The 26644-nt window shown below is 35.5% G+C and overlaps 1 protein-coding gene across 6 annotated transcripts in view; it reads left to right on the forward strand.

Annotated features, from left to right (window-relative positions):
• Window positions 1-26644, forward strand: part of PRPF40A (pre-mRNA processing factor 40 homolog A) — a 56413-nt gene that overhangs the window by 21143 nt on the left and 8626 nt on the right. For all 6 annotated transcript variants that reach the window (XM_081142880.1, XM_081142881.1, XM_081142882.1 and 3 more), the window contains exons 6-16: window positions 9178-9288; window positions 10700-10820; window positions 11060-11113; window positions 12906-12930; window positions 13591-13962; window positions 15613-15721; window positions 16215-16279; window positions 16653-16817; window positions 17832-17940; window positions 18747-18897; window positions 19780-19913. In XM_081142880.1, the coding sequence (XP_080999006.1) occupies window positions 9178-9288; window positions 10700-10820; window positions 11060-11113; window positions 12906-12930; window positions 13591-13962; window positions 15613-15721; window positions 16215-16279; window positions 16653-16817; window positions 17832-17940; window positions 18747-18897; window positions 19780-19913 (1416 nt within the window). The remainder of the gene's footprint in view (window positions 1-9177; window positions 9289-10699; window positions 10821-11059; window positions 11114-12905; window positions 12931-13590; window positions 13963-15612; window positions 15722-16214; window positions 16280-16652; window positions 16818-17831; window positions 17941-18746; window positions 18898-19779; window positions 19914-26644) is intronic.

Below are 26644 nucleotides of genomic sequence, written 5' to 3' on the forward strand. Positions count from 1 at the left end.
ACATTATTTATTGAAGATACTGTCATTTCCTTATTGCATATTCTAGGCTCTTTTGTCATAATTAAATGACCATATATGCATGGATTTATTGCTGGGCTTTTGATTCTGATCCATTGATCTACGTGTCTGTTTTGATGCCAATACCAAACTTTTGATTACTATACTTTGTAATAGAGGTGTTTTGTGTGCGGGTTGTTTTTTTTAAAATTTATTGTTGAAAGTATTACAGATGTCCTCTTTTTCCCCCCATTGACCCCTTCTGGCCCTCACCCACCCCAGGCCTTCACTACACTATTATGTGTCCATGGGTTATGCACATATGCGTATAAATTCTTTGGTTAATCCAGAAGCTTGATACCTCCAGCTTTGTTCTTCTTTTTCAAGAGAACTTTGACTATTAGGGGTGTTTTGTGGTTCCATACAAATTTTAGGATTGTCTCTATTTCCTGTGAAAAAATGCCATTTGAACTTTGCTGGGGATTACAATGAACCTGGATTGCTTTGTATAGTATGGGCATTTTTGTAATACATATTCTTCCAATCCATGAGCACAGAATATTTTTCCATTTATATGTGCCTTTAATCTCTTTCATCAACGTTTTACAATTTTAAGTGTACATGTCTTTCACCTCCTGGTTTAAATGTATTCCTAGGTGGGGTTTTTTGGTGCAATTGCAAGTGACATTGTTTTAACTTCTCCAATTGTTCATGTTAGGGTATACAAATGCAACTGATTTTTGTATATTGATTTTGTATCCTGCAACTTTACTGAATTTGTTTAACATTTTTTTGTTGTAATCTGTAGGATTTTTGGTATGTAATGCATTTTTCCCCTATAAATGGCATTGTACTATCTTGTTCTGTGGCTTACATGTCTGGTTTTGCTGCATATCTGGGCCTGGAGCTGAAATACAACTGAGGTCTAGATATTATCTTTAAGGAGGGAAAAGGTCAGGGGGTCTAAACTGCATGAACAGCGATATGAAAAGTCAAGGGGGTCCAAACTACATGACCAGTGATATACTGGGGGAGGATAGGTTACCCTGGGGACAAGGTTCTTGTTTTCCCAGTTTTGCCCCTTGCTAGGCATCTGGGACTTTCTGCCCTGGTGAGTTTCTGTACTCTAGTTTCTGTACCTGTGTTTCTGTACCTGGCCCATCTAACACTAATATTTTAAGTTGCTTATATCTGGAGAGTAACCCCTCTTTCGGGTCCCTAGAACTGCTTGTATAAATGATGAGTAACTTCTTAACAGCTTAGTGTAACAATTTAAAATTGACTTCAACTAATACTCTTTGAGAATAGAGGTTTTGGATTACCATTTCAATTTCTTTAGTGGTTGAGCTATTCCAGTTTTAAATTTCTTCTAAAAATTGTGTTTTTCTAGATATTTATCTGTTTCTTTGAGTTTTCATAGTTATTTGACATATTGTTAGAAATAATAGCTTTCTTATTTTGTTTTGGGGGTAACTTCATAAATTTATTTCTGCTGTCATTTTTATATTCTTCTTGGTTAATCTCTTGCTCTTTTTCTAGTTCAGTGTTTAGCTCATTGGTTTTCAGATGTCCTTATTTTTTTGTACTGATTTAACTGTTTTCCTTAAGCTTTGACCTACAGTATTTTCATTGTCATTCAGTTCACAATATCTTGTTTTCTTTTCCCTCACTTGATTTTTTTTATTAAAAGGTTCTCAAGTGGTGTGTTTTTTTAGGTTTCCAGATGTGGGGTTTTTATTTTTATTTTTTTGATAGACTTTGGTTGCTATTTTTGTGTTTTTTGTTTGTTTTGGTTTTTTTATTTTTTATTTTGGAGCCATTTTAGGTTTATAGGAAAATTAGATAGTTCTTCCCAGATACCCCCTCTCCCCACATGCATACAGCCTCCTTCCCCTATTATCAATATCTCCCATACATGTAATGAACATACTTTAACACATCATCACCCAAAGACCAGTGTACATTATGGTTCAGTCTTGGTGGTATGAATTCTGTGTTTTCATAAATGCATAACAACATATATCCAACGTAATAGTATTATACAGAATGTTTTCACTGCTATAAAAATCATCTTTCCCGGCTGGGCATGGTTCAGCGGTTGAGTGTCAACCTAGGATCCAGGTGATCGGGGTTCGATTCCCAGTCAGGACACATGCACTGGTTGCTGGCTCGATCCCCAGTAGGGGGCGTGCAGGAGGCAGCTGATAATGACTTTCTCATCATTGATGTTTCTATCTCTCTGTCTCTCCTTTCCTCTCTCTGAAATCAATAAAGATATATGTATTTTTAAAAAATCTTCTTTGTTCCACCTATTCATCTGTAATAATGTATGATGTTAAGCATCTTTTCATATGCTTATTTGCCATCTGTATGCCTTTTTGTAAGGTGTCCAGATCTTTTACCCATTTTTTAAAATTTATCTTTATTGTTGGAAGTATTACTGATGTCCCCCCCTTTTCCCCCACTGATTCCCTCCACCCTGCACTCCCTCTCCAAGCCTTTACCACACTATTGTATGTGTCCATGGGTTATGCATATATGTATGTAAGTTCTTAGATTATTCTCTCCCCACCTACCCCTGCCTGCCTTCTGAGATTCATCAGTCTGTTCCATGATTTTATGTCTCTGGACCTATTTTGTTTATTGGTTTATTTTGTACATTAGATTCCACACATGAGTAAGATCATGTGATACTTGTCTTTCTCTGACTGGCTTATTTTGCTTGGCATAATACTCTCCAGGTTCATCCATGCTGTCGCAAATGGTAAGATATCCTTTTTAACAGCTGCATAGTATTCCATGATGTAAAATGTCCACGAAGATGCTTGATATGATTTCAGTTTTCTTGAACTTGTAGAGACTTGTTTTGTGTCCTAACATGTGGTCTGTCTTTGAGAATGTCCCATGTGCACTTAAGAAGAATGTATATTATGCAGTTTTGGGGTGAAATGTTCTGTAAATGTCAATTAAATCCACCTGATCTAGTGTGTCATTTAGAGTCACTGTTTACTTGTTGATTTTTTTGTCTGGAAGATCTGTCTAATAAAGTCAGTGGGGTATTAAATTTCCCTACGAAGACTGTATTGCTGTTGATCTCTCCTTTAAAGTCCTCCAGAAGTTTTTGGTTTTTTTCCCCAGCCTGTGTGAATCTTGTTCTGAGGTGGGTTTCTTGTAAACAGTGTATATTTGGGTCTTGTTTTCTTATCCATTCAGCTAACCTATATCTTTTGATTGGGACAGTTTATTTATATTTAAGGTTATTATTGATAGGTACTTATCTATTGCCATTTTATTTCTTTATGCCTATGTTTCTCATTCTCCCTATTTCAACTTATTACAGCACTCCGTTAAACATTTTTTGCAATGCTGGTTTGGTGGTGATAAATTCCTTTAGCCTTTTTTTGTCTGAGAAGCTCTTTATTTCACCATCTATTCTGAATGATAGCCTTGCTGGATAGAGTATTCTTGGTTTCAGATCCTTGTTTTGCATTACCTTGAATACTTCATGCCATTCCCTTCTGGCCTGTAGAGTTTCTGATGAGAAATCAGCTGACAGCCCATGGGAGCTCCTTTGTAGGTAACAGATTGCTTTTCTCTTTCTGCCTTTAAGATTCTCTCTTTGTCTTGAATTTTTGCAATTTTAATTATGATGTGTCTGGGCGTGGGCCTCTTTAGGTTCTTCTTACTTGGGACTCTCTGTGCCCACTGAACTTGTGTGACTTTTTCCCTCACCAGGTTAGGGAAGTTTTCTGCCATTATTTCTTCAAACAGGTTCTCTAACCCTTGCTTACTTTCAACCTCTTCTGGCACTCCTATGATGCAAATATTGTTACATTTCATGTTGTCCCACAGCTCCATTAAACTGTCCTGTTTTTTAATTGTTTTTTTCTTTTTGGTTCTCTGATTGATTTTTTTCCTACCTTGTCTTTAATTTGCAGATCTGATCCTCTGCTTCCCCTAATCTGCTGTTTATTCCTTCCAATGTTTTTTTATTTCTACTATGTCATACTTAATTTCCTTTATAGTTTTCGTATCTTTTCTTATGCTGTTGATCATCCTTATCATCAATATTATGAATTCTGTATCTGATTGCTTATTTCCATTTAACTTAGCTCTTCTTCTGGAGAGTTCTTTTATTCTTTGACTTGGGGCTTGTTTTTTGTCTCCCCATTTTGGCTGCCTATTTGGATTTGTTTCTGTGTATTAGGTAGATGTGCTAGGACTCCCAGTCTTTTGGATGGTCTCTGGTGCAGGCCAGTGTCAGACATTGTTTGTGACTGCCCTTGAGTACCCTGTTTTAAGCTTTCTGCACTCCACAGCTTGTGGTTTTTCTCTGCTGGGGCTGGGTGTATTTGAACAGGACCAAGATGTGCACCAAGGTCTGCTTTTCCAAGCCTGGGGGCGTCCAGAAGCAAGTCAGGCAAAGATTCAAAGCACCCAGAGGCTGATTTTTATCAGTCTTTTAATGAGCGTCAGACTGTAGAAACTCCAGAGGGTGGGGTGAGAGGTTTTTCAGTGGGTGGGGCGATTGCTTTCCCCCCAGGCAAAAGTTGCTTGGATAGTAAATGTCTGCCTGAGAAAGATGTCCTTTGCAGAATGGGGGAATGACAGCACAGGAATCCAGATAGCTGCCCTCTGAGCTCTCTCCCCCAAGCTAGCACCTCTGGATTCTCTTCACACATCTGTAGTCCACTCTGCCCTCCTTCTATTGGAGCCCAAGGTGAGTGGCTACACATGAAACTTTGTGCATTGGCCTTTTAAGGGCGCGGGCATCTGCATTTCCAGCTGTCTCCCCTTGGCAGACAGAAACCCTGCTGCTTTTCACAGCCAGATGCTATGTGGGCACCTTCTCAGTTCTGGTGCTCTGGGCTTGGGAGCCCTGCCAGGGGTTTAGGCCCCAGAGAACTCAGTGGGAACCCCCCAACAGCTGAGATCTCCCTCCAGACCTTCAGCTGCTGCCTGTGGGAGCCCAGCCAGACCTCTCATGCCTCCGTACTTCCTACCCGTTTCTATGTGGTCTCCACTTTTTGTCCTTGGTTATGAGGGTTCTCCTTAGCTAATCTTCAGTTGCAGTTAATTATTCAGGGTGGTTTTTCTATTTTTTAGTTGTAATTCCAGTTTGTTCCTGGGAGAATGTCAGTGTAGCTTCCACTCAGTCTGCTACGACCTTGGATCTGTCCTCTTCTCATATTCTTGACTTTCTTTGGCAGAGAAGTTTTTTATTTTAATGACGTTACCCAGTCAATTATTTCATGGATTGTGTCTTTGGGTGACTTTAAAAAATAAATAAATAAATAAGGTATACATTTTTTGCATTATGATTAGAAAACAGTTTATTAGATGTTTATTCCTTGCAGTTTATTGCTTTATCAATTTATAGGTGTACAACTCCTCCTTTCCCCATTACAGTTTTTGCTTTAAATTCTGTTTAGTTAGGACAGACAGCTATTATAGCTGTTTTTATTTCTTTTTGCCTTGTAAAAATGTTATATTGTGAATAGGATATTTTTTCCATTTTTATTGTAAGCTAGTTATTATCAATTCAGAATTTTTTTGTATATTTATCTTATAGTCAACTCTATTACCAGGTTCCCTGGATAATTTTAATAGTTTTCAAAATTTTACTGTATAGAGTTCACTTGAGTCTTTAGCAGTAAAGAGAATTTTTCTCTTTCCCAGTATTTATAGAAATCATTTTATCGCTCTGTATTTGTTGGATTATAGTGATTGCAGACTTGCTTTAGTCATTATTTTAATGGAAGTGGCTTTAGAATTATTTTTATTGGTTTTTGCTAAATTGTTAACTTTATCATTTAGATATTTTTTATTTAAGGGTTTTTTTCTTTTTTTAAAATATTTGTGAATTTTCACTATTTTTAGGATGTGTTTTAATCATAAGTCTATTAGTGTGATCACCTAGTGTTGTTGTTTTTTTTAATCAGTTAATAGAAATAATTTCTTTCATAGATTCTCCAATATTGAACCACCCTTGTACTTCTACAATAAATTCTACTTGGTCAAAGTGTACACGTTGCAGAATTCTCTTGTCTAATATTTTATTTAAATTCTTACATTTATATTCATAAGTAACGTCTGCTTTTTTGGGGATACCTTTCCTTGAGTTTTGTTACTAATAAAGAACTTCTTTTTCTATGATCAGAAATGATGATACTGTAATTCTCTGTTCTTTAAAGCTTGTATAGTATTTTACTGTGAATCTGACTGGGTATCTTTCAGTTGCTTCTACTATAACTGGAATATTCAAGTGTGATGTGTTTTTCTGGGTTGAATTTGGGTATTTTGTGAGAAATTAATTTTGTTTTAGGTTTTCTTATTTTCCTTATTTAGAGTAGTCAGTATTGTTCTTCCTGTTTAGTGTTTAGAGTTAATCACTTTTTCCTCTTTCAATTTCAGTCAATTGAACTTATACATTGTATGAGTACTTACAAGTTTGTAAATGTTACGTATACATAATTGAATTTAAGTGTACCGAATTTATTTACAGTTCATTTATTGACTAGCTATTTTGAATCTGAAAATAATATTTTCTCTTGATAATTATACATTTTCTGTGTGTATTTTGCCACTATATCATTTGTTATAATGTCTTACTCTTTTTATTTAACACTGCATCTTAGACATTTTCTATTATGTTTAAAATAGAGCAACCAAAAGAGTAAAATAAACTAGGACTAAACTTAAAGGGTATAAAGGACCTATATACTGAAAACTACAAAGCATTGTTAAAAGAGATCGAAAAAGGCACAGTGAGCCCTGCCTGGTGTGGCTCAGTTGGTTGGGCTTTGTCCAGCACACCAAAAGATTGCCAGTTCAGTTTCTGGTCAGGGCACTTTCCTGGGTGTGGGCTCGATCCCTGGTAAAGGGTATGCAGGAGGCAGCCTGTTGATGTTTTGCTCTAAAATGATCAATAAAAAATATTAAAGAACAAAAGAAAAGACAGTGAAATGGAAAGATATTCCTTGTTCATGGATTAAAAGAGTCAACATACTTAAAATGGCCATATTACCTCAAGCAATATACAGATTTAATGCAATCCCTATCAAAAGCCCAATGTCGTTTTTTAAAGAAATAGAACAAAAAAATGTCTGATTTGTATGGAACCACAAAAGACCCGGAGTAGCCAAAGCAATCCTGAGACGAATGAAGCCAGAGATTTCATACTGCCTAACTTCAAATTATACTACAGAGCTATGATAATTAAAACAACACAGTGTTGGCAGAAGAACAGACACACGGACCAATGGAACAGAATTGAGAGCCCAGAAATAAAACCACAGGTATACATGGACAAATAATTTTTTTCAAAGGAGCCAAAAACACACAATGGAGAAAAGAAAGTCTCTTCAATCCATGGCGCTAGTTGAATTGGCAAGCCACATGCAAAAGAACCAAAGTAGAATGCAGTTTTGTTCCCTTGTACAAAAATTAATTCAAAATGGATCAAAGACCTAAATATAATACCTGAAACAAATTATGTAGAAGACAACGTAGATATTAAACTTTTAGATCTTGGTCATAGAGAACATTTTATGAATTTGACTCCAGAGGCAAGGGAAGTAAAGGCAAAATATATAAAGAACTCATACAACTTAACATCAAACAAATAATCCCATTAAAAAATGGGCAGAGGACCTGACCAGACACCTCTCCCAAGAAGACATACAAACGGCTAACAGATATATGAAAAGATAATCAACTTCACTAGCTATGAGGGAAATGCAAATTAAAACTACAATGAGATGTCTCCTCACACCTGTTAGAATGACTGTTATCAACAAGACAGGTAATAAGTATTGGAGAGGTAGAAAAAGGAACCCTCATTCACTGATGGTGGGAATGTATATTGGTACAATATACACGGGAAACTTTGTTGTGGTGATTCCTCAAAAAACTGATAATAGTTATCATATGACCCAGCAATCTGTCTTCTGGATACCTACCTGAAAAACAAAAACAAAATTCACATTGTCTAAGTAAGGATAAACGCTTTCAAAGAAAATTTAACAGAAAATCTGAGTGGTACAAATATGTGATAGTTTGACGATTTTACTTTTTCTTTCTTAGAGGTATTTACAGTAATGTGTTTTCTTAGATTTGAAGAAATTTGGAAAGATCATCTCTATAACCCTCTTTCAAGCATACTTCATTTTGTTCCCATCTGAAAAATCTGCTAGAACCGGACTTAGTACCTTTGATCTCATCTTATCTAGTAATTCACTAATGATTCCTTGTTAAACTATTTTTAAGCTACTTTATTAAGGTTTGATTGACATAAAAAGCTGTACATATTTAATGCGTACAACTGGATGGTTTTGGGAACAAGTATATATATATCTGTTAAAATATTACCACCATCAAATAATCACCTCTCAAAGTTTCCTCCCATACCCTCTATTATTTTGTATGTGCATGTATGTGCTTGTATGTATAGTAGCCTTGCAGAACTCTAAACAAACCCTTATTTGAGGCATCATGTTTATTGATACCAGAGGTTTTATTAGGAACTTTTAGTAGGTTCTTAGTTTTATTTTCACCCCAAGAGTAGATTTATATTCTATATCAAACCAGTTTCACATGAAACTTTATCTCACCTATATTGTGTTTGAGGCATTTGGATTCACATTTTATCTCTTAAATTTTACCTTATTGATTATTAAATTCTTATTGTCATCCAGAAGTCATGCTTTCTAATTTTGACAGCTGCATTTTTATAGCATGTCAGTTTAGAACTTTGTCCAACTTGATGTAAATATTCTTTGGATTTGGGTTGTTGAGGTCATGATCATCCCACCTATACTACATTAGCATGGGCACTTATCCATAAAGCATTGATTTGGGTTGCTGAAAGATTGTGTTATGTGTTTAAATTAAAAAGTTATTGTTCTTATGAGAACAGTCATAGCCTTACAATTCTGAGACTTTGTAGAGAGATCCTAAAACCTGAATTGATTCGTGCTGCTTTTGAAGTACTTTTAAACTCTGATTTTCAGTTACCTCCCTATTTGCAATGATGAATTATTCTAAGTGCCTTAAACTGTCAAAAGTGTGCCCATTTAATACTTTTAATTTCTTCATATATTCCTTTGAAACCAATGATAACTGATATAGTCAGTGGCACTGTTAAATAATGTAAATGTTTTTGTAATTATTTTTCTTTAGAAATCAATGTGGACTGAACATAAATCACCTGATGGAAGGACTTACTACTACAATACTGAAACAAAACAGTCTACTTGGGAGAAACCAGATGATCTTAAAACACCTGCTGAGGTAAAAGTTTGAGGACTGGAAATCAGGGATTATTCAGTAAATTTGGGTCTTTTTGTTTGTTTTTAAGGATTTCATGGGTATTTGACTATCTAAATAGTACTGTTTATATCTTAGAAAGGCATTCAGAGGAGAAAAGGGTTAATAAACACACCAGTCAGCAGAAAGCCAAAACTCGTTCCCTTGAACAGGCCAACTTTATTTACTTACTTTGCCCCTGCTTAGGAACCCTTTTGGGTTACATCAGTTTAAGAAAGGTAATTTAAAGAATAATTTGGAAGAAAAAAAGACTATCACTCTGACTGCCCTTTATTTTTTAAATTCACATTTCAAATTGTTTTCCTCTCTATAGCAAACCTGGATGATTTCATGTGTCTTCTACTAAGTCCTTAAAATTTTCAAATGGGGTTGAGTTAATGGAGATGAAATTAAATTACAAACACTTCCTTCTCTTAGAGTGGGGAATTGTCTCTTTGGAAAATGCCCCCCAAAAGTATGTATTTTTTATTTTATGTTGCATGTTTTACCATTCAAAATATACAGACAAGGAAGTAAGATTGAAGGAATAAATGAGTAAGCAATATGTGTGGAACTCCAAAGTCCTAAGTAAAAGTAGATTTGGCATTTCACACTATACTTAAGGTTTTTCCTGGTTGGCACCATTATCTTCCCCTTCCACCTGCCCTTAATTAAGGAATTCGAGGAGGTAAAGTATTTTCCAGCCACCACACTTATATGCACCGCCAGTACTTGGAAGGAGAGGTTGGTAGATATAATTTTTTATGTATTCTGATACATATTCAGTGATATTTATCAATTATATATTTGCCCAAGACACTCTGTCTGGCTTTGAGTTTTTAGTAGCAATCTCATACCACCCTAACTGGTTTATATATTAAGTTTTAAGTATATCATATTTACATATTATTTCCTTACATAAGGTAATTCACATAGATTTGTAGTAAGTTATTTATTACGAAGTTGAAATCTAAGCATCACTAAATCAGTATCATGACTAATACTAGTGTATTAGTATTTGAGAAGCCTGTTTGTGAAATGGTGGGTGGGAAGTTTTACCTTTGATGGGGTATAAATGTTCAGAGCACATAGGATTGGAAATTCATATAGACTTGGTTTTGAATCTTGCCTCTGCCCCTTAATAGGTATATTAACTTAAACAAGTTAAAGTAAGTTTGGAATAATCGTATAAATGTCAAAATATTATTGTAATGATTAAATAGTATATTCAGATCTTAATAGGACTAGTAAATATCTTGTAATTGGTAGCTTATATACTATTACCTCACAAGCTTTCAAATTGTATAGCTTGATAATATCTAGTGAAAACAGTGCTATGAATGACAAGTGATGCTAAATACATTACTATTAACTGACAGTTTTTATTTTCCTCCAGCAACTTTTATCTAAATGCCCTTGGAAGGAGTACAAATCTGACTCTGGAAAGCCATACTATTACAATTCTCAAACAAAAGAATCCCGTTGGGCCAAACCCAAAGAACTTGAGGATCTTGAAGGTAAAACAGAAAAAAATAATTCTTAATGTTAATTTTTTACATATATATGTCATTCACACTGAAACAATCCATAAATAGGATTGTTCAAACAAAGGCCTTATTTTTTTTTTTTTAATTAAATGATTAGAATGTTTTAAATGGTATAACAGTTTTATGGGCTCTTATTTTCTTGTTGCTCTAGATCTCAGTTCTATAGATTTTAAATAGATTTTTATTTGATTTGATTCCACTGAAACTAGGATACCAGAATACCATTGTTGCTGGAAGTCTTATTACAAAATCAAACCTGCATGGTGAGCTGCTTTGATAATTCATTTTCTGTCATTCTTTAACATTTTTAGACTATGTCACTAATATTCACTAACCATGATTGGATAAATCTGCAGTGAGAAGTCTCTAATTCAAAGAATTTCTTTCATTTAAGGGTTATATTATAAATGAGCTTGTAGCTTTTAAAGTTGTACTTTGGTGTTTGTTTTTTAAGTAATATACCATTGGAAAATTGAGCAAGGACAATTATATACAATATTTCTAAATACAGCTATGGGTGTTGGTGCATACATAGAATACGGGGCTTAACCCATTTAGCAGATAGCAGAGGACCTGAATCCTTGTCATTTTAAATTTTATTAATATATTGTTGTGAGACTGTACATTTAATGAAGATTTTACATATAAACATAACATTGCAAAATAACCCTTAGCTTGTTATGGGAGAATTAAGGTAAGCAAAATATTATACCTCATTTAACAAAGGGCAGACTTTTTTTTTTTTTTTAACATTCTCAACTATTCAGAATACCATTTGAAGTCTAGAAATACTTACTACATAATATAAAACCGAGGACTTAAACTAGCAGATATTATGAGTAAAAATTGAGAATTTAGTTCCTTTACTTTCACTTCTGATAGAATCTGGTGTCAAACTATAGTAGGTCAGCCCGGGCTGGTGTGGCGGCTCGGCAGTTAGAGCGCCACCCTTTGCACCAAAGGATCTTGAGTTTGATTCCTGGTCAAGGGCACATACCTGGTTCGCAGGCATGGTCCCTAGCTCAGGCTCCGGTTTGTGTGGGGAGTCAACCAATCAGTGTGTCCTCACATCAGTGTTTCTCTCTCCACCTCACTCTCTAAAAATTAATGGAAAACATATCCTTGGGTGAGGATTAACAAAGAAAAACCCTATAGTAGGTTAAAAGCAACGGAGTGTAGGAGAATGGTACTAATGAAGTAGTCTGCAATGTGAAATGACATCTGACACAAAAGAGATAAAAATTTATTAAAGGCACTATGGTCTTAAGTCTATTTACCTCTGCCCTGTTTCACTTCATTAGCTTAGATCATCACTTGTATATGAAAAATAATGTTAATTTGTTAGTAACAGTAACCCCATTAGTATGTTTTTGTCAGCCATCCTAAATAGATTTTCAGAAATGATTTAGTTTTTAAAATATCCTCATAGAGTTAAGTTTATATTATCATTTACATGAAGTACCTCATTCCTTAATGATGCTAAGATATTTTTGTTACCCCTACAAAAAATTTTACCTTAACCAGAATGAAAGCTAATCTTAAAAGCTCAATTTAAATTTCTGTACTAGCATTGGCTAATAATAATATTGTAGATGGGTAGACTTCAAGTTAATTGATGTAATAAATATCAAGCTCATTTCTGATATAACCCTACTACATATAGTTGGTGTGCATAACTATCTATCTACCTGTCAATGCTAGTATATATGTGCTGAAATTTCATAACATGAATTTGATCCTGTTTTGAATTTAATATCTTAAAAACAACAAATAGTTAAACCCCTGGGGAAAATATTGTATTATTCCAGAATTACTTAGATACTTTCAGGGAGTTTTTGCAGTAGCCAGCAGTTTTGGGAAAGCAGCAGTATGGGGAGAAGCTTTCTTAAAAACTGTTATTTAAATTTGTCTTCATTCTTTAATTACTGCCCTCATACTTTGGAGCAAACACTTGCTCAGTAAAAGTAGTGATTTTTTATTTTATAATAAATTAAATCTTACTGTATGAAACTTTCAAAAACTAGTATGTAACTTCCCTTTTTTTCTCTTTTATAGCAATGATCAAAGCCGAAGAAAGCAGGTAAGCAATTTTAGGTATCAGTACATATTTAGAAATGTGATATCTCCTATAATATTGTTTTAACTGTATAAATAGTATTAACATGTTCAGCCTTATGGTTTGGTGTCTTTGGAGGCATGAGGGTGGAGAAAGGGATATTTATTCAAGGTACACAAGTGATGCTTTACTAAACAGTGATTGAATTTGGACTGCATCATTTATGAATTAAGTTTGTATTATAGAAAACTCAAATTTTGTTTCATTTGAGAAGGGATGAAGAATTATATATCTCTTACTTTATTCAGGTTTTTCTTTTAATGGATGAAATGAATAAAATTTAAAGATCTTATAGAAAGTTATGATATAGATCAAATTTTATGGCATGATACAATCTGATAGGGCATTTTGTAAATGAAAACACGTTACTAGACTGGAAATGCAGTGTTGCCTGAGTGCCTATAATACATTTTCATGAATGTTTGTTGAATTAAATCAGAGTAATCCAGTTTCATTCTTTGGCTTTAGTTTTTTTGAATAGCTTAATAGTTTGGAAGCACTGCTTTTTTTTCCCTTTTAAGAGTTTCTTTTGTTCATTTGATTGTATGATAATTAAAAAATTGCTTTATTTAGCTTCGTGATTATTAGTATTGAAATGACCAGTTTTCTCTTTTTTAAATATAGTAAGCAAGAAGAGTGCACCACAGCATCAGCAGCCCCAGTTCCTACAACAGAAATTCCGACCACAATGAGCACCATGGCTGCTGCAGAAGCAGCAGCTGCTGTTGTTGCTGCTGCTGCAGCTGCCGCAGCCGCTGCTGCTGCAGCCAATGCCAGTGCCTCCACCTCTGCTTCTAATACTGTCGGTGGAACTGTTCCTGTTGTTCCTGAGCCTGAAGTTACTTCAATTGTTGCTACTGTCGTAGATAATGAAAACACAGTAACAATTTCAACTGAAGAACAAGCACAACTTACTAGTACTCCTGCTATTCATGATCAAAGTGTTGAAGTGTCCAGTAATGCTGGAGAAGAAACATCTAAGGAAACTGTAGCTGAGTAAGTTTAGTAATTTGTCTTGTGCAAATCAGTACCAGACAATAAATTGCCAATTTAGTCAGTGACCATTAAATGAGAATCAAAATAAAAGCCTTTAGATAATAGATCACTTTTGAGGTGGAATTTTGTTGTGTCAAGCTATCAAACTCTTATAAAAGTAATCCACAAAAATTTTAGGAAGCAGAGCTTTCTAGTATGAGACACATATTTAAAGGGGTGCCCAGAACTTTAGTAATCAAGATATATCATATTGTGGTGCAGTATTTTAAAACAATCAGTGCAAAAAGCCCATGATTAATAAAATTTTAAATAAAGATCAGTATTACTGATTTTCTTTTGCCTCAGTCTCAGATACGGCTTAGCACTGCATTGCAAGGAAGTTTGGTATAGTTTGATATTGAACAAACAAAAATCAAGTAGGCAAAAATAAAGATAACACTTAGCAGGGTATAGGGGAACCATTAATGAGATTAAATTGGCACAGCTTTTTTAATAAGGCAAAAGTTTGCAACTACTTCCATACCCTATGATCTAGTAATATTTCACATAGTAATGCTTTATACAGCTATAAAAACATAACCTTGTGCTGTGCTTCTTTATGTTAATGATGTCTACATTTAAAAAAAGCTAACCATGATGTCAAGATTGAAACATGATTGCCATATTATGTAATTTTTAAGCATATTGCTTTGATTTCCCTACCCCTTTTTGTAAAGCTTTTGTTTTTCTTAGGTACATATCTCCAAGTGAAAATAGCTTTATAACCCCTCTGATGTTTAGAAGTTTTAAAAGAATATACAGTATATTTGAAGGAATAAAAGTAATTTTTTACATTTTATTTATATCCTGCCCTTATTCTCGGCTTTTAAATTGTGTACATATATATGAGACACCTTCCACATGTTGAATGATGGCATATTATTTTATTAACATATACATAACTTTTAAGTATTCTACTCACAGACATTTAAGCTTGTTAGAATAACATTCTTTTATATACACCTTTTTATACTTATTGTGTTTTTTTTCACCATAATTTGTTTTTCATAATTTTAACAGTTGTTTCCTTTTTTTTTCTTTCAGTTGAGTATTTAGAGAGTGTGTATATATTTGTATTTTTTTGTTAGTATGTACTTCCATTATCTTTCCCTAAGCGTTCTACTTGAAGCTGTTTTGTTTTTTTCTAAACTCTGTTTTTATATAAGAAACGTTAGCATTATATAACCTTTATTTCATAAAGATCCCCAAACAAGTAAACTTTTGAAAAGTAAGTACCTTGGGTTTTGTAGATCCTGACATCTGCCACAGTGACTTAGCTCTGCTCTGGTAGCACACAGTCAGCCGTAAACAGGATGCAAACCCATGAGCATCACTGTGCTCTAGTAAAGCAGTATTTATTAAGCTATATTTACCAGTATTTCGGTGCAACTAAATTTTTATTTTGGCCTTTGTGCAGGGTCTTAATAACCGAATGTTTCACAAAAAATGATATATTACCTTTATTTCTTTATGTTTAGGTAAGTATGTGGGGTTCGTATAAGAAGCATTGTAAAATTGTCAAGTTTTAGCTGAACATCAAATAGCTAAATTTTTCTAAGTGAAGCAAATGTGTCTTTAAATTATAAATAACATGTTTACATTTCTCTCTAGTTTTACTCCTAAAAAAGAAGAGGACGAAAGCCAACCAGCGAAAAAAACGTACACTTGGAATACCAAGGAGGAAGCAAAGCAGGCGTTCAAGGAGTTACTGAAAGAAAAGGTACTTTTCCTGTAGGTTTTTAAATGACGTAATTATCTAATAAATGAAGTTTCTCTTCACTGTAATCAGTACTGTGGTGCCTTTATTGAAAATGCTAATTTCATAAACTTTTTAAACTGAAAATGAACTAAATTTTTCCCGTTTTTTTGAACATTTTTGTGTGAAACTGACTATAACCAGAAAAGCCTATTGTGCGCTGAGGAACACAGTCCATTTCTCCTCAATATTTAGTGTAAGATTTTTATTCACGAAACATTTACCTTTTAATCAGTAGTCTTAAGAAGAAGTATTATGCTCTGTTAAAATTTCAGTTTAAGTTTCTCTTTAGTCTATAGGTATATTATTATCCAGATATGCCTTGCTTCAGTAAGATACTATTCTTTTAGACCTTTTTTTAAAACTCCTGCAGAAGGAAGTGTTTGATGTTTACAGTGAGTATTATGCTTTGTTCCCTGTTATATGACTTACTAATTTTTTATTAAATGGTTTTCAGCGGGTACCATCTAATGCTTCATGGGAGCAAGCTATGAAAATGATTATTAATGATCCACGATACAGGTAATACTTCAGTTTTTTCTTTTAATTTACTTTTCACTTTGAGCATAGCAAACCTAGACAATTCAGAATTGTGTAACACAATGTAACTTTCCACTCCCATTGTCTTCTGTTATTTTGGTTACCAGGAATAGAGTTGTTCTATGTGTGATATGAACCAAAAAGCCAAAAGGCTTGTCATACAACTTGAGTACCCTACTGCAGATGAAATTAGAATTATTTTGAAAATAGAAATTATTTTCTGTAATTATTCTCTTAACAGCTTAGCGAAATGTTCTTAATTTGTGAATGAAATTGGTTGTGTTGCTTTTCAAAGCACTGACATATGATTATCCTGCCTTCATTTACTCTTATGTGACATTTTTCTATTATTTAGTGCTTTAGCAAAGTTGAGTGAAAAAAAGCAGGCCTTTAATGCCTATAAAGTTCAAACAGAGAAAGAAGAAAAAGAAGAAGCAAGATCTAAATATAAAGAGGCCAAGGAATCTTTTCAGCGTTTTCTTGAAAATCATGAGAAAATGACCTCCACAACTAGATACAAGTAAGATTTTTAGTGATTCATGGTATATGTTTACTGTTTCTGTGTCAGACTTTTTGCCATATGCAGGAACTATTCCAAAGTAGATGCTCATTAAATAAGATTGGATGATTGTAAACATGGCAGTTTTATTAGGCACATGCCAGATGTGGAATTTAAGTTATAGACTCATTGAGTTATTAATAGGGGACTAAAACAAAAAGGGAGAAAGACTTGATTTAACATTTCAAAGCTTGACTCCTTTCTACTTAATATAAGAATTGAAATTTTTGTTTAGAAGGAAATAGGCTATTTTCATTAAGCATAGCATTTTAAAAACTTGTATTTATATAGCATTCTTGATTTTAGAGTGCTTTATTGTTTAAAACTGTGGGTAATTCAACATTGACATGCAGTAAGCTATTAAGTTTATTTTCCCTTTGTGCTTCCTTATTTTCCGAACTCTCCCGGAAGAGCCTTGGGGAAAGACTCTCCTTTATTTCTTTAAATATTCCTATTTTTTATGTGTTAGCTGAATTTCTGACAACTGTTTTTGTTGTTGTTGTTTCAATCCTCACCTGAGGACATGTTTTCATTGTTGTTGTTTTTTTGTTTTTTTTTAAGAGGGAGAGGGGACAGGTGAGAGGGGAGAGAGAAACATCAATCAGTTGCTTCCTGTAGTACTCCGGAGCGCCACCCACCCCTGTCTGGGGATTATAGACTTTTAGAAGTCTATAATATATTCCATGGGCAGTTTGAGTCTCTCTAGCTACCCTAAGTAAAAGAGATACAGATGTAATTTTGACTACATTTAGAATTAAATCACTTCATCCCTAAGGAGAAATGGAGGCCTAAGCTATTTTGTTTTTTTCTTAATTGTTAAAAAGTTTTCCTTTATAAAATATAGTCATGAATTTAGAGTGGAAAAGAGTGTTCAGTTGGTGGTTTAAAATTTAGTATAAAATTAAAATGGCCTAAGATTAATTTTTATTGTATAATAGAGCAACATTTATTTTTTTATTTTATTTATTTTTACAGAAAAGCAGAGCAAATGTTTGGTGAGATGGAAGTCTGGAATGCAATATCGGAACGTGATCGTCTTGAGATCTATGAAGATGTTTTATTCTTTCTTTCAAAAAAGGAAAAGGTATAATTCACTCTTGTTTGTATTTATAGATAAAACAAGGTGTTTCTTTATTCTGATTAGTAGTTACTTTATATCATATTCATTTTTGTTAGTTTTTTTATCCAGTTTATGTGGTGCAACAGATGTTTATTAGAAGTTAGGTTTAAAAATGAATAGCTCCTATAAGTATTGATGTGAACATAGTAAGTACAGATTTATCCATTGCTTAAATTGTCATTAATTGGCTATTTTATATCTATTTTGAGAGATAAGATACCTTTTTTTTAGCTCATTGTTTTTGCTTATAATGCTTTTATTTGTGATTCTTTTATAAGAAGGGCAGTAATATGTAGTGGTTTCCACTAAAACTACTTATAGGATAGTGTTTTAAAATACATCGTTTTTGCTCATGACTATATTATGCACTAAATTGTATGTTATCCAGTCTTCAAGAGACTTATAGAAATGTATTATTAACAAAAATTTGGTCACAGCTGGAAATAGTTGAAGACCTTAGCATTTATTCATTGTGTGATCTGTCTTCAGAAACTAGTTTCTTAGACCATAGTTGTAGGAAGAGACATTTATCGGGGGGAGGAGAGAGATGTGTTTTCCAGTTCCAGCTTTAGGGGAGAGGTGAAAAAAAGTAGGTACCAAGTCAAGCAGTTAGTTCAGAGCACTGGAAAGGTAAATATTGTTGATATTCAGAGTAAATGGGTATTGAAATTTGGTCGTCTGTTGCAATGTAAAGAAACTTTTACTGAATTGCAGTTCAAATATCATACTTTCTTTGAACTTCAAAACATGTATTCATACTTTTGATTTAGGAACAAGCAAAGCAGTTGCGAAAGAGAAATTGGGAAGCCTTAAAAAACATACTTGACAACATGGCTAATGTAACATACTCTACTACTTGGTCTGAAGCCCAGCAGTATTTGATGGATAATCCAACTTTTGCAGAAGATGAGGAATTACAGAGTAAGCATATAATGACTAAATGGGAGAAACAGGTTTTTTTTGTTTGTTGTTTTTTTTATAATTTATTTTTATTGTTGAAAGAATTACAGATGTCCCCTTTTCCCCCTCATTGATCCCTTTTACCCTGCACCCACCCTCCGTCCCAGGTCTTCACCACACTATTATCTGTGTCCATGGGTGAGAAACAGTTTTTAAAAGGTTGTCAAGCAGCAAAGAATTCTCACATTTTTAATGAGACCATTAACTGAATTTTACACAATTGTTAATTCATTTATGAAAAAGTGTTTCCAAGTAAGATATTTCTTTCTAATTGAGTTTTGTGATTTAGGACAAAAATATTTTTTAAGAAATCTGAAGTTAGCTTTATCAGATAACCCTTGAAACATGTTTATCGTATGTCAAACTTGAAATTTTTCTTTGTGTGACTTGGTGAGAACCAAATTAATTACCACATTTTATCATGCTGTCTTTTGAAATAATGGCTTTACAGATTTGCAAAACACAAAAAATGTTATAGCATTATCTTACATTAAGTTCTGTCTTTATTACCTAGTTGTATTTAAATTAAAGTTTTCTTGATTACCCCTCTCAGTACCATGCTTCGGGAGTTTTGGGATAGGGCCTAGAACTCCATACTTTGAAAAGCTCCTTGGGTAATTCTGATATTGCTAACAAACTTTATAATAATTTTATTTTCATTAGTTGGGTCATGTGCATAGTCTTTTTTTCATCCTTGGATGCAGGGTATCTTTTGATGGGGTCAAGTCATATTTGAGTTTAAATGAAAGGTGAATTTGAAATTTATAGGGAGTTAATGCAAATAAACTTCTTTCCTTACCGATACTTGATATTTTAATATTTCTAACTGAAAAAAAACCCTAGACATGGATAAAGAAGATGCATTAATTTGCTTTGAAGAACACATTCGGGCTTTAGAGAAGGAGGAGGAAGAAGAAAAACAGAAGAGTTTGCTGAGAGAAAGGAGACGGCAGCGTAAAAATAGAGAATCTTTTCAGGTATTTAAAAACCTCTCTTTTCTAGCTTAATTTTATAATATGGTTAATGCATTTCAACAAGCTTACTCTTACGTTCTACAATTAGTTATGAACCCACTTAAGGAAACCAGCCCTTTTAGTCCAGAGGAATATAGAAGGCTGCAACAGATTTGGTATTTAAGAAGCACACTGATAAGATTTTGTTTGGGAAAGAGAAATAGAATGAAGAAGACTGAAAACAAAGGGTGTGTCATGAGTCATTAATAGTAGTTGGTTTTTAGGCTGTAAAGAATTGTAGGGAATTCTGCGGTATAGTTTAGGGGATGGGCCATAATTCTAAAGTGCTGTGTATACGAGCTGAAATCACATGTCCTTTATATATGCTAATTTTTCACTTTTCACCTCCAAGTACCACTTTATTCTTGCACTAATGAAGAATATCATGGACCAGTGAATAATAATGATAACAGTTAGCATTAATTGCTTACTGTTTATACATTTTAAATGTCTCTTAATTTTTATGATAGCTTTGTATTACAAGAGTAGATACTTTTTTTGTTATGTCCACTTATATAGGTAGGAAATGATCTGGGAGAGGGGAAATAACTTGCCCAAATTCAGTTACTGCATAGTGGAGCCAAAATTTGAATCTGTGTGGTCTTAATTACATAGTCTCTTCCATTAAACACTGTATTCGGGTAAATGGTAAGTTACAGTAGCTTAAACAAGGCTATTTCTTAAAATAACAGTTGTTTGGACTCAGATAGAACATGACCTAAGGCAGTGGTTCTCAAAACTTAGTGTGCCTCAGAATCACTTAGCAGCCTTTTAAAAAAACTTGGACCACTATGCCAAAGATCACTAACCATGTTAAATGTCACGTTTAATTCCATAAAAACTTACATTTACTACTCTTGGTGGGTTTCTTTATCTTATTAATGGTTTCTCAAGGGATCATTTAGAGGATTTTTAAAAACACAGATTGTTGAGCCTTACCACCAGAGTTTGATTTGGTAGTTCTGGGTGGGTTCTGAGAATTTGCAGATCTGATAAGTTTCTAGGTGGTGGTAATGTATGGCCCATACTTTGAGAATTGTCCTGGGCCATTAAGCTTGTCTGCATGATTTAGGGCTGTTGTTCCCATGATCAGATCTAAGTTGAAATGGCAGTCCTTTTGTTTTTTGGATTTTTCTTCTTTTTGTTTAATATATAATTTTATTTGTGGTTATAGAAGCAAATGCTAAGAGGAGAAACAAAACTTCCCCATCCACATGCAACAATTTAATAGATAAAAGAACAGTCAAAATAAATGAAAAACAAAAAGAAATTTTAAACTTTGTTATAGCTTTAAAATATTAATGTCTGATACAATCACAAACTTTTTTTTAAAGTATGACTTCTTATTAAAAAAAAATCAGAAATGCCAGGCCAAGCAGTTGATCATTGACTTATGATCCAGGAGATCCTGGTTCGATTCCCAGCCAGGGCACATGCCCAGGTTGCAGGCTCTATTCCCAGTGAGGGGAGTGCAGGAGGCAGCCGATCAATGACTCTCATCATTGATGTGTCTGTTTCTCTCTCCCCTTCTTCCTTCCTCTCTCTCAAATCAATAAAGACATATTTTTAAAAAAATTAGAAATGGAAACGCAGGCTGTCCCAGCCACTGTGGATTTCTCTGTCTTTCCAGTGGTGCCACTGGCCTCTGTGGCAAGGTGTCTACAAGCCTTCCTGGGTTTCCCAGACTAGATTTTACTTAAAGGTGGTAAAACAGTGCAATATAACCTCAACTTCACATTCAAGGCTCTAGAACTTAAATTTCCACTTTATAAGATACCACTGCTTTCTAAAGCACTGATTAATAAACATATTGTCAAAAACACTTTAGACAGCTACTGTGAAACAAAATTACTGTTGCACACAGTTGTGCACAGGGTCGCATGCACAAATACACACAGACACACCCCAGCACCCACCCCGCAAATTCTCTTTACTGGAGAATTATCAGATCAGAAAACAAAATCTCGGTATTGGGTTCAGTCCCCCCTCAGGTGCACAGAGCTTTTGAATCTGAACTGGGCTGATCTGAATGAGAATCTGGGACACACTTTGTCTCTTTCTTTCTCACTGTCACACCCCATCCCCCTTCCTGATAAAACTTGCTGAGTAAATTTATAGGGCATTTCTTTTTAAATCTAGCGAAGTAGAAGTTCTACTCCTTAATATTCAGTTGCTGAGAATTTAGTCAACATGGTGTTAACTAGCTACAAAGGAAGCTGTAAAACCTAGATTTAAATAATCAGGCATGTGCCTAGGAAGGAAAGGGTAAAAAGATTTTTAGAAACGCAGCTAATATTCTGCAACCATTGATTGAGCTTTCATGTCTCTTGTGAAGGTATTGAAATAGTTTAAAATAAGGAGACCTATATGATAAAATAATAATATAATAAAAATATGGAAATCTGGGTCACAGAAAATAGAATATACAGTGTCAGTTCTAGGACTGGAGAATGTACAGGAGAAATCCTAACAAAAAGGCAAAGTGACTCTTCTAGCTAACCCTAAAATATGGCTTTAAATCAGATTGGTATGTATCTGACATATATTCTGATTACTATTGATATAACTGGTGTGTTAGCATGTTATATGGGTTTTGCTTCAGGTATTCAGCTTAGTAATTTTCCTGTCATTACATTACCTGTCAAAAAGTATAGTTAGAACATCAGTAAAATAAATTAGAAAGTTGACATTTTATTTAAAAAAAAAAAACATGAACGGAAAGAACATTCTCAATAATACCGGTTATAATGATGGCTGTTTTATTGAGTACTTACTTGCCATTTAGGTGATGATAAATATTTGTGATATTTATCACAAGAAATTTATGATTTTTTTAAGTCTTAAAACTGGTATTTGAATATCAAGAGTAGAAAGAAGTGATCTGGGGCCTTAAAGGAGAACCAGGAGAATGTGTAGTGTCTCAGAAACTAAGGTGGAGTTCTAAGATAGAGCAGTGGTCCTCAAAGTTTGGCACTCAGATGACTAGCATCAGAGTCACCTGGGAAGTTCTAGAAATGCAGATTCTCAAACTCCACACCTACTGAATCAAATTATTGGGGTGAGGCCCAACAGTCTATGGTTTTTACCAGTCTTTTAAATGATTGAGAAACCGTTGGAGTACAGGAACTCACCAAAAGTAGCAAATGTTAAGAATATGAAATAAAATTGAAAGAGTACTTTAGTGAGTATCTGCATTGTAGGGAAAGTTAAAGGGTAGCCAAATAGTTTAAAGGTAAACAGATGCAAAATTAAACCTTGCAGTTATTTTGATGATAAGGTAAAGTTCGAGTAGGCTCAGGGTTAAGAGACTGGCCTTTCTTAAGAGAAAATCAGTCGAGAGAGAATGAAGAAAAAATTGAATGGTAGAGGTATTTCTCGTTAAACAAAATCTTAGAAGGTTTGGAATTCAACCATATATATGAATAGTTATATTATGAACAATATATAAAAGAAGGAAGGAGATGAGGGGGAAAAAATACTAAATTGGCTTTGAGACAGTGAGTGCCTAGGTTGGGAAACCTGCCTTTTAAGGGAAGAAGTACCACGCTCAGCCATCTTTGAAGCAACTTGTTTTCTGTAATCTAACGACGGCTCCTGCCCCCACTCCACCCTCTAAGACAGGGTTAGTAAATAAAAGAGTAAGAGCCATACAGTTGTTGTTTTTTTAATCTTTATTATTGAGAGTATTACAGGTGTTCCATTTTTTCCCCCAATTGACCCTCTCCACTTCGCTCCCACCCCCTCCCCAGACCTTCACCCCGTTATTGACTGTGTGCATGGGTTATGCATATATGCATGTAACTTCTTTGGTTAATCTCTCCCCACCCTCCACCCCCCTTCCCTCTTTCCTTTGAAGTATGATCGTCTGTTGCGTGCCTCAGTGTCTCTGGATTTATTTAGTTCATCAGATTCTTTTGTTCATTAGCTTCTTAAAGAAGACCCTTCAACTTTTCCTGTAGTGCTGGTCTGGTGGTGGTGAACTCCTTTAGCTTTTTCTTATCTGTGAAGCTCTTTATTTGACCTTCAATTCTAAAGGATAGCTTTGCTGGGTAGAGCAATCTTGGTTGTAGTTCCATGTTTTTCATCACTTTGAATATTTCTTGCCACTCCCTTCTGGCCTGCAAGGTTTCTGTTGAGAAATCAGCTGACAGTCCTATGGGTGCTCCCTTGTAGGTAATTAATTGCTTTTCTCTTGCTGCTTTTAAGATTCTTTGTCTTTAATCTTTGGCATTTTAATTATGGTGTGTCTTGCTGTGGGCCTCTTTGGGTTCCTCTTGTTTGGGACCCTCTGTGCTTCCTGGACTTGTAAGTCGATTTCTTTTCCCCAAGTAGGGGAAGTTTTCTGTAATTATTTTTCCAAATAGGTTTTCAATTTCTTGCTCTCTTTCTTCCCTTTCTGGCACCCCAATAATACGAATTTTGGGCTGCTTGAAGTTGTCCCAGAGGCTTCTTATACTATCTTCATATTTCTGGATTCTTTTTTCTTCTTGCTGTTCTGGTTAGGTGTTTTTTGTTTCCTCATGTTCCAAATTGCTGATTTGATTCTCAGCGTTCTCTACTCTACTGTTGATTCCTTGTAAATTATTCTTCATTTCAGTTCATGTAGCCTTCATTTCAGATTGGTACTTTATTATGTCATTGATTTTCTCAGTTATTTCCCTAATAGTCTGCTTAAACATCCCTATAACCAAAATTTTGAACTCTGTATCTGTTAGCTTGCTTGGATCTATTTCATTTAGTTCCTCTTCTAGAGTAGATTTCTTCTGTTCTTTCCTTTGTGATATGTTTCTTTGCCTCCGCATTTTGGCTGCTTCCATGTGTTTGTTTCTGTGTATTAAGTAGAGCTGCTATGTCTCCTGGAGTTTGTAGAGTGGCTTTGTGTAGTAGGTGTGCTGTAGGGTCCAGTGGCTCAGCCTCCCCAGTCACCTAAGCTGGGCCTTCTAGGTGCTCCCCTGTGTGGGCTGTGTGCACTGTCCTGTTGTAGTTGAGCCTTGGTTGCTGTTGGCATCACTGGGAGGAATTGACCCCCAGGCCAATCAGCTGTGAGGACCAGTTGCAACTCAAGCCAAAGACCTGCTTTGCCGAAGACACCCCTACGGAGCAAGATTTACTTCAGTGGGGCTTTGGTGTTCACCAAATGCGCCCCTTGAGTGTGTCACTGGTGGATTTGGTAGGGTTGTAATCCAGCGTGGTAGAGTCTGACCACCGGGTGCACTGTCTCCAGGGCCTCCTGGGAGGTGCAAAGTCAGCCTCTGCCAGTCAGCCTCAGCCTACTTGTGCTAGGCTTGGAGGTGTCCAGGAGAGGCCAAACTATGAACCAATGCAGGCTGCCGTTAATGCCAGGTCTGGGGTCACTTATCAAGCCATATGGGACACGCTGCTGCTTTTTTGAGAGATTTTAGGAAAGTCCTAAACATAAGGCTCGAGAGGCCACTTGCACAGAAAAGCCACTGGAAACAGCTTGGATGAGCCTGCAGATGGGGTGGGGCGGGGCCAAAGGTGTGAGTCAGGTGCTGGAGATTCCAGTGTGGCGCCTTCCTGCCGGCTGTGTGCGCGGAGGGTTCGCCAAAGGAGCAACGGACTCTGCCAGCCCCTCTGCCTGGAGGAAGATGCCCCTCCACCTCTTGCCCAGATTCCAGGCAGGTTAGTTCCTCCCCAAGTGTCCCAGGTCCTTTCAAGTTACTGCCCGGCGCTGGGCTCAGAGGGAGCACGTCTGAGTGAGTCCGTGCGCGGTCCCTTTAATGGAGAGCCTGGGAATCCCACAGCGTCTGCGACCCTCAGCGACAGTCCCTGCTGGTTTTCACAGCCCAAAGCTGTGGGGACTTCTCTTCCCAGCCCTAGAGCCCTGGGCTGGGGGCCTGCTGTGGGGCTGGGACCCCTCACTCCTCCGGGAAACCTCCACCACCAAGATGTCCCTCCCGGGTTTAAACTGTGGCGCCTGGTGTGGGCCCTGGGCCACGTCTCCAGGATCCGCTCCAGTCCGGCCGCGTCTGCGCCCCTCCTACCGTTCTCTGTGCTTCTTCAGTTCCCTGGTTGTAAGGCTTCTGTTCAGCCTGATTTCAGGAGGCTCTGAGTGTGGTGGTTCTGTATTTTAGTTGTCATTTTGATGTGGTTGTGGGAGGTGGCAAGTACCGCTGTTACCTACGCCACCATCTTGATTCTCGAGCCATACAATTTTAACATAATGGTTTTCAAACCTGAATTCACATCAGAGTCAGCTTTAAAGAGTAAAGAGTGAGCTTTAAAGAGTAAAATTACAAATACCTGGCTTTTAATGCTTTTTTTTTTTTAATTCTCAGGTGATTGTAATTTTCACTCAGGTTAGGAATTCAGTATTGAAAGGGATTCAGTATCAATATTCTATGACTATCAGATCTTAGCAACCTGGAAGTGAAACAGTAATACTAGCAAAGCAGGTATGATGGAGTGAAGTAGATTCTAAGATCCTAGAGAGCTTCCTAGAAGATGGTTTCTGAGCTATTTTAGGAACTCAAAAGAGGGAGCAGGTGAGGAAGTGATCACACAACACGGTTGGGTTAAGATAAGGATTCCATTTATGTTGTAGAAGAGTAGAAAACAAGGATATAAAGTTTGAGAAAAGAATGTTGGAAATATAAGACTGTATGGACACGCTCATTCTCATTTGAAGAGAAATTGTGTTAATAGCTGTCTGGTGTTATTTAGGACAGTGCTAT

Source organism: Miniopterus schreibersii, assembly GCF_964146895.1.
Source record: "Miniopterus schreibersii genome assembly, chromosome: 7".
NCBI classification, from domain to species: Eukaryota; Metazoa; Chordata; class Mammalia; order Chiroptera; family Miniopteridae; genus Miniopterus; species Miniopterus schreibersii.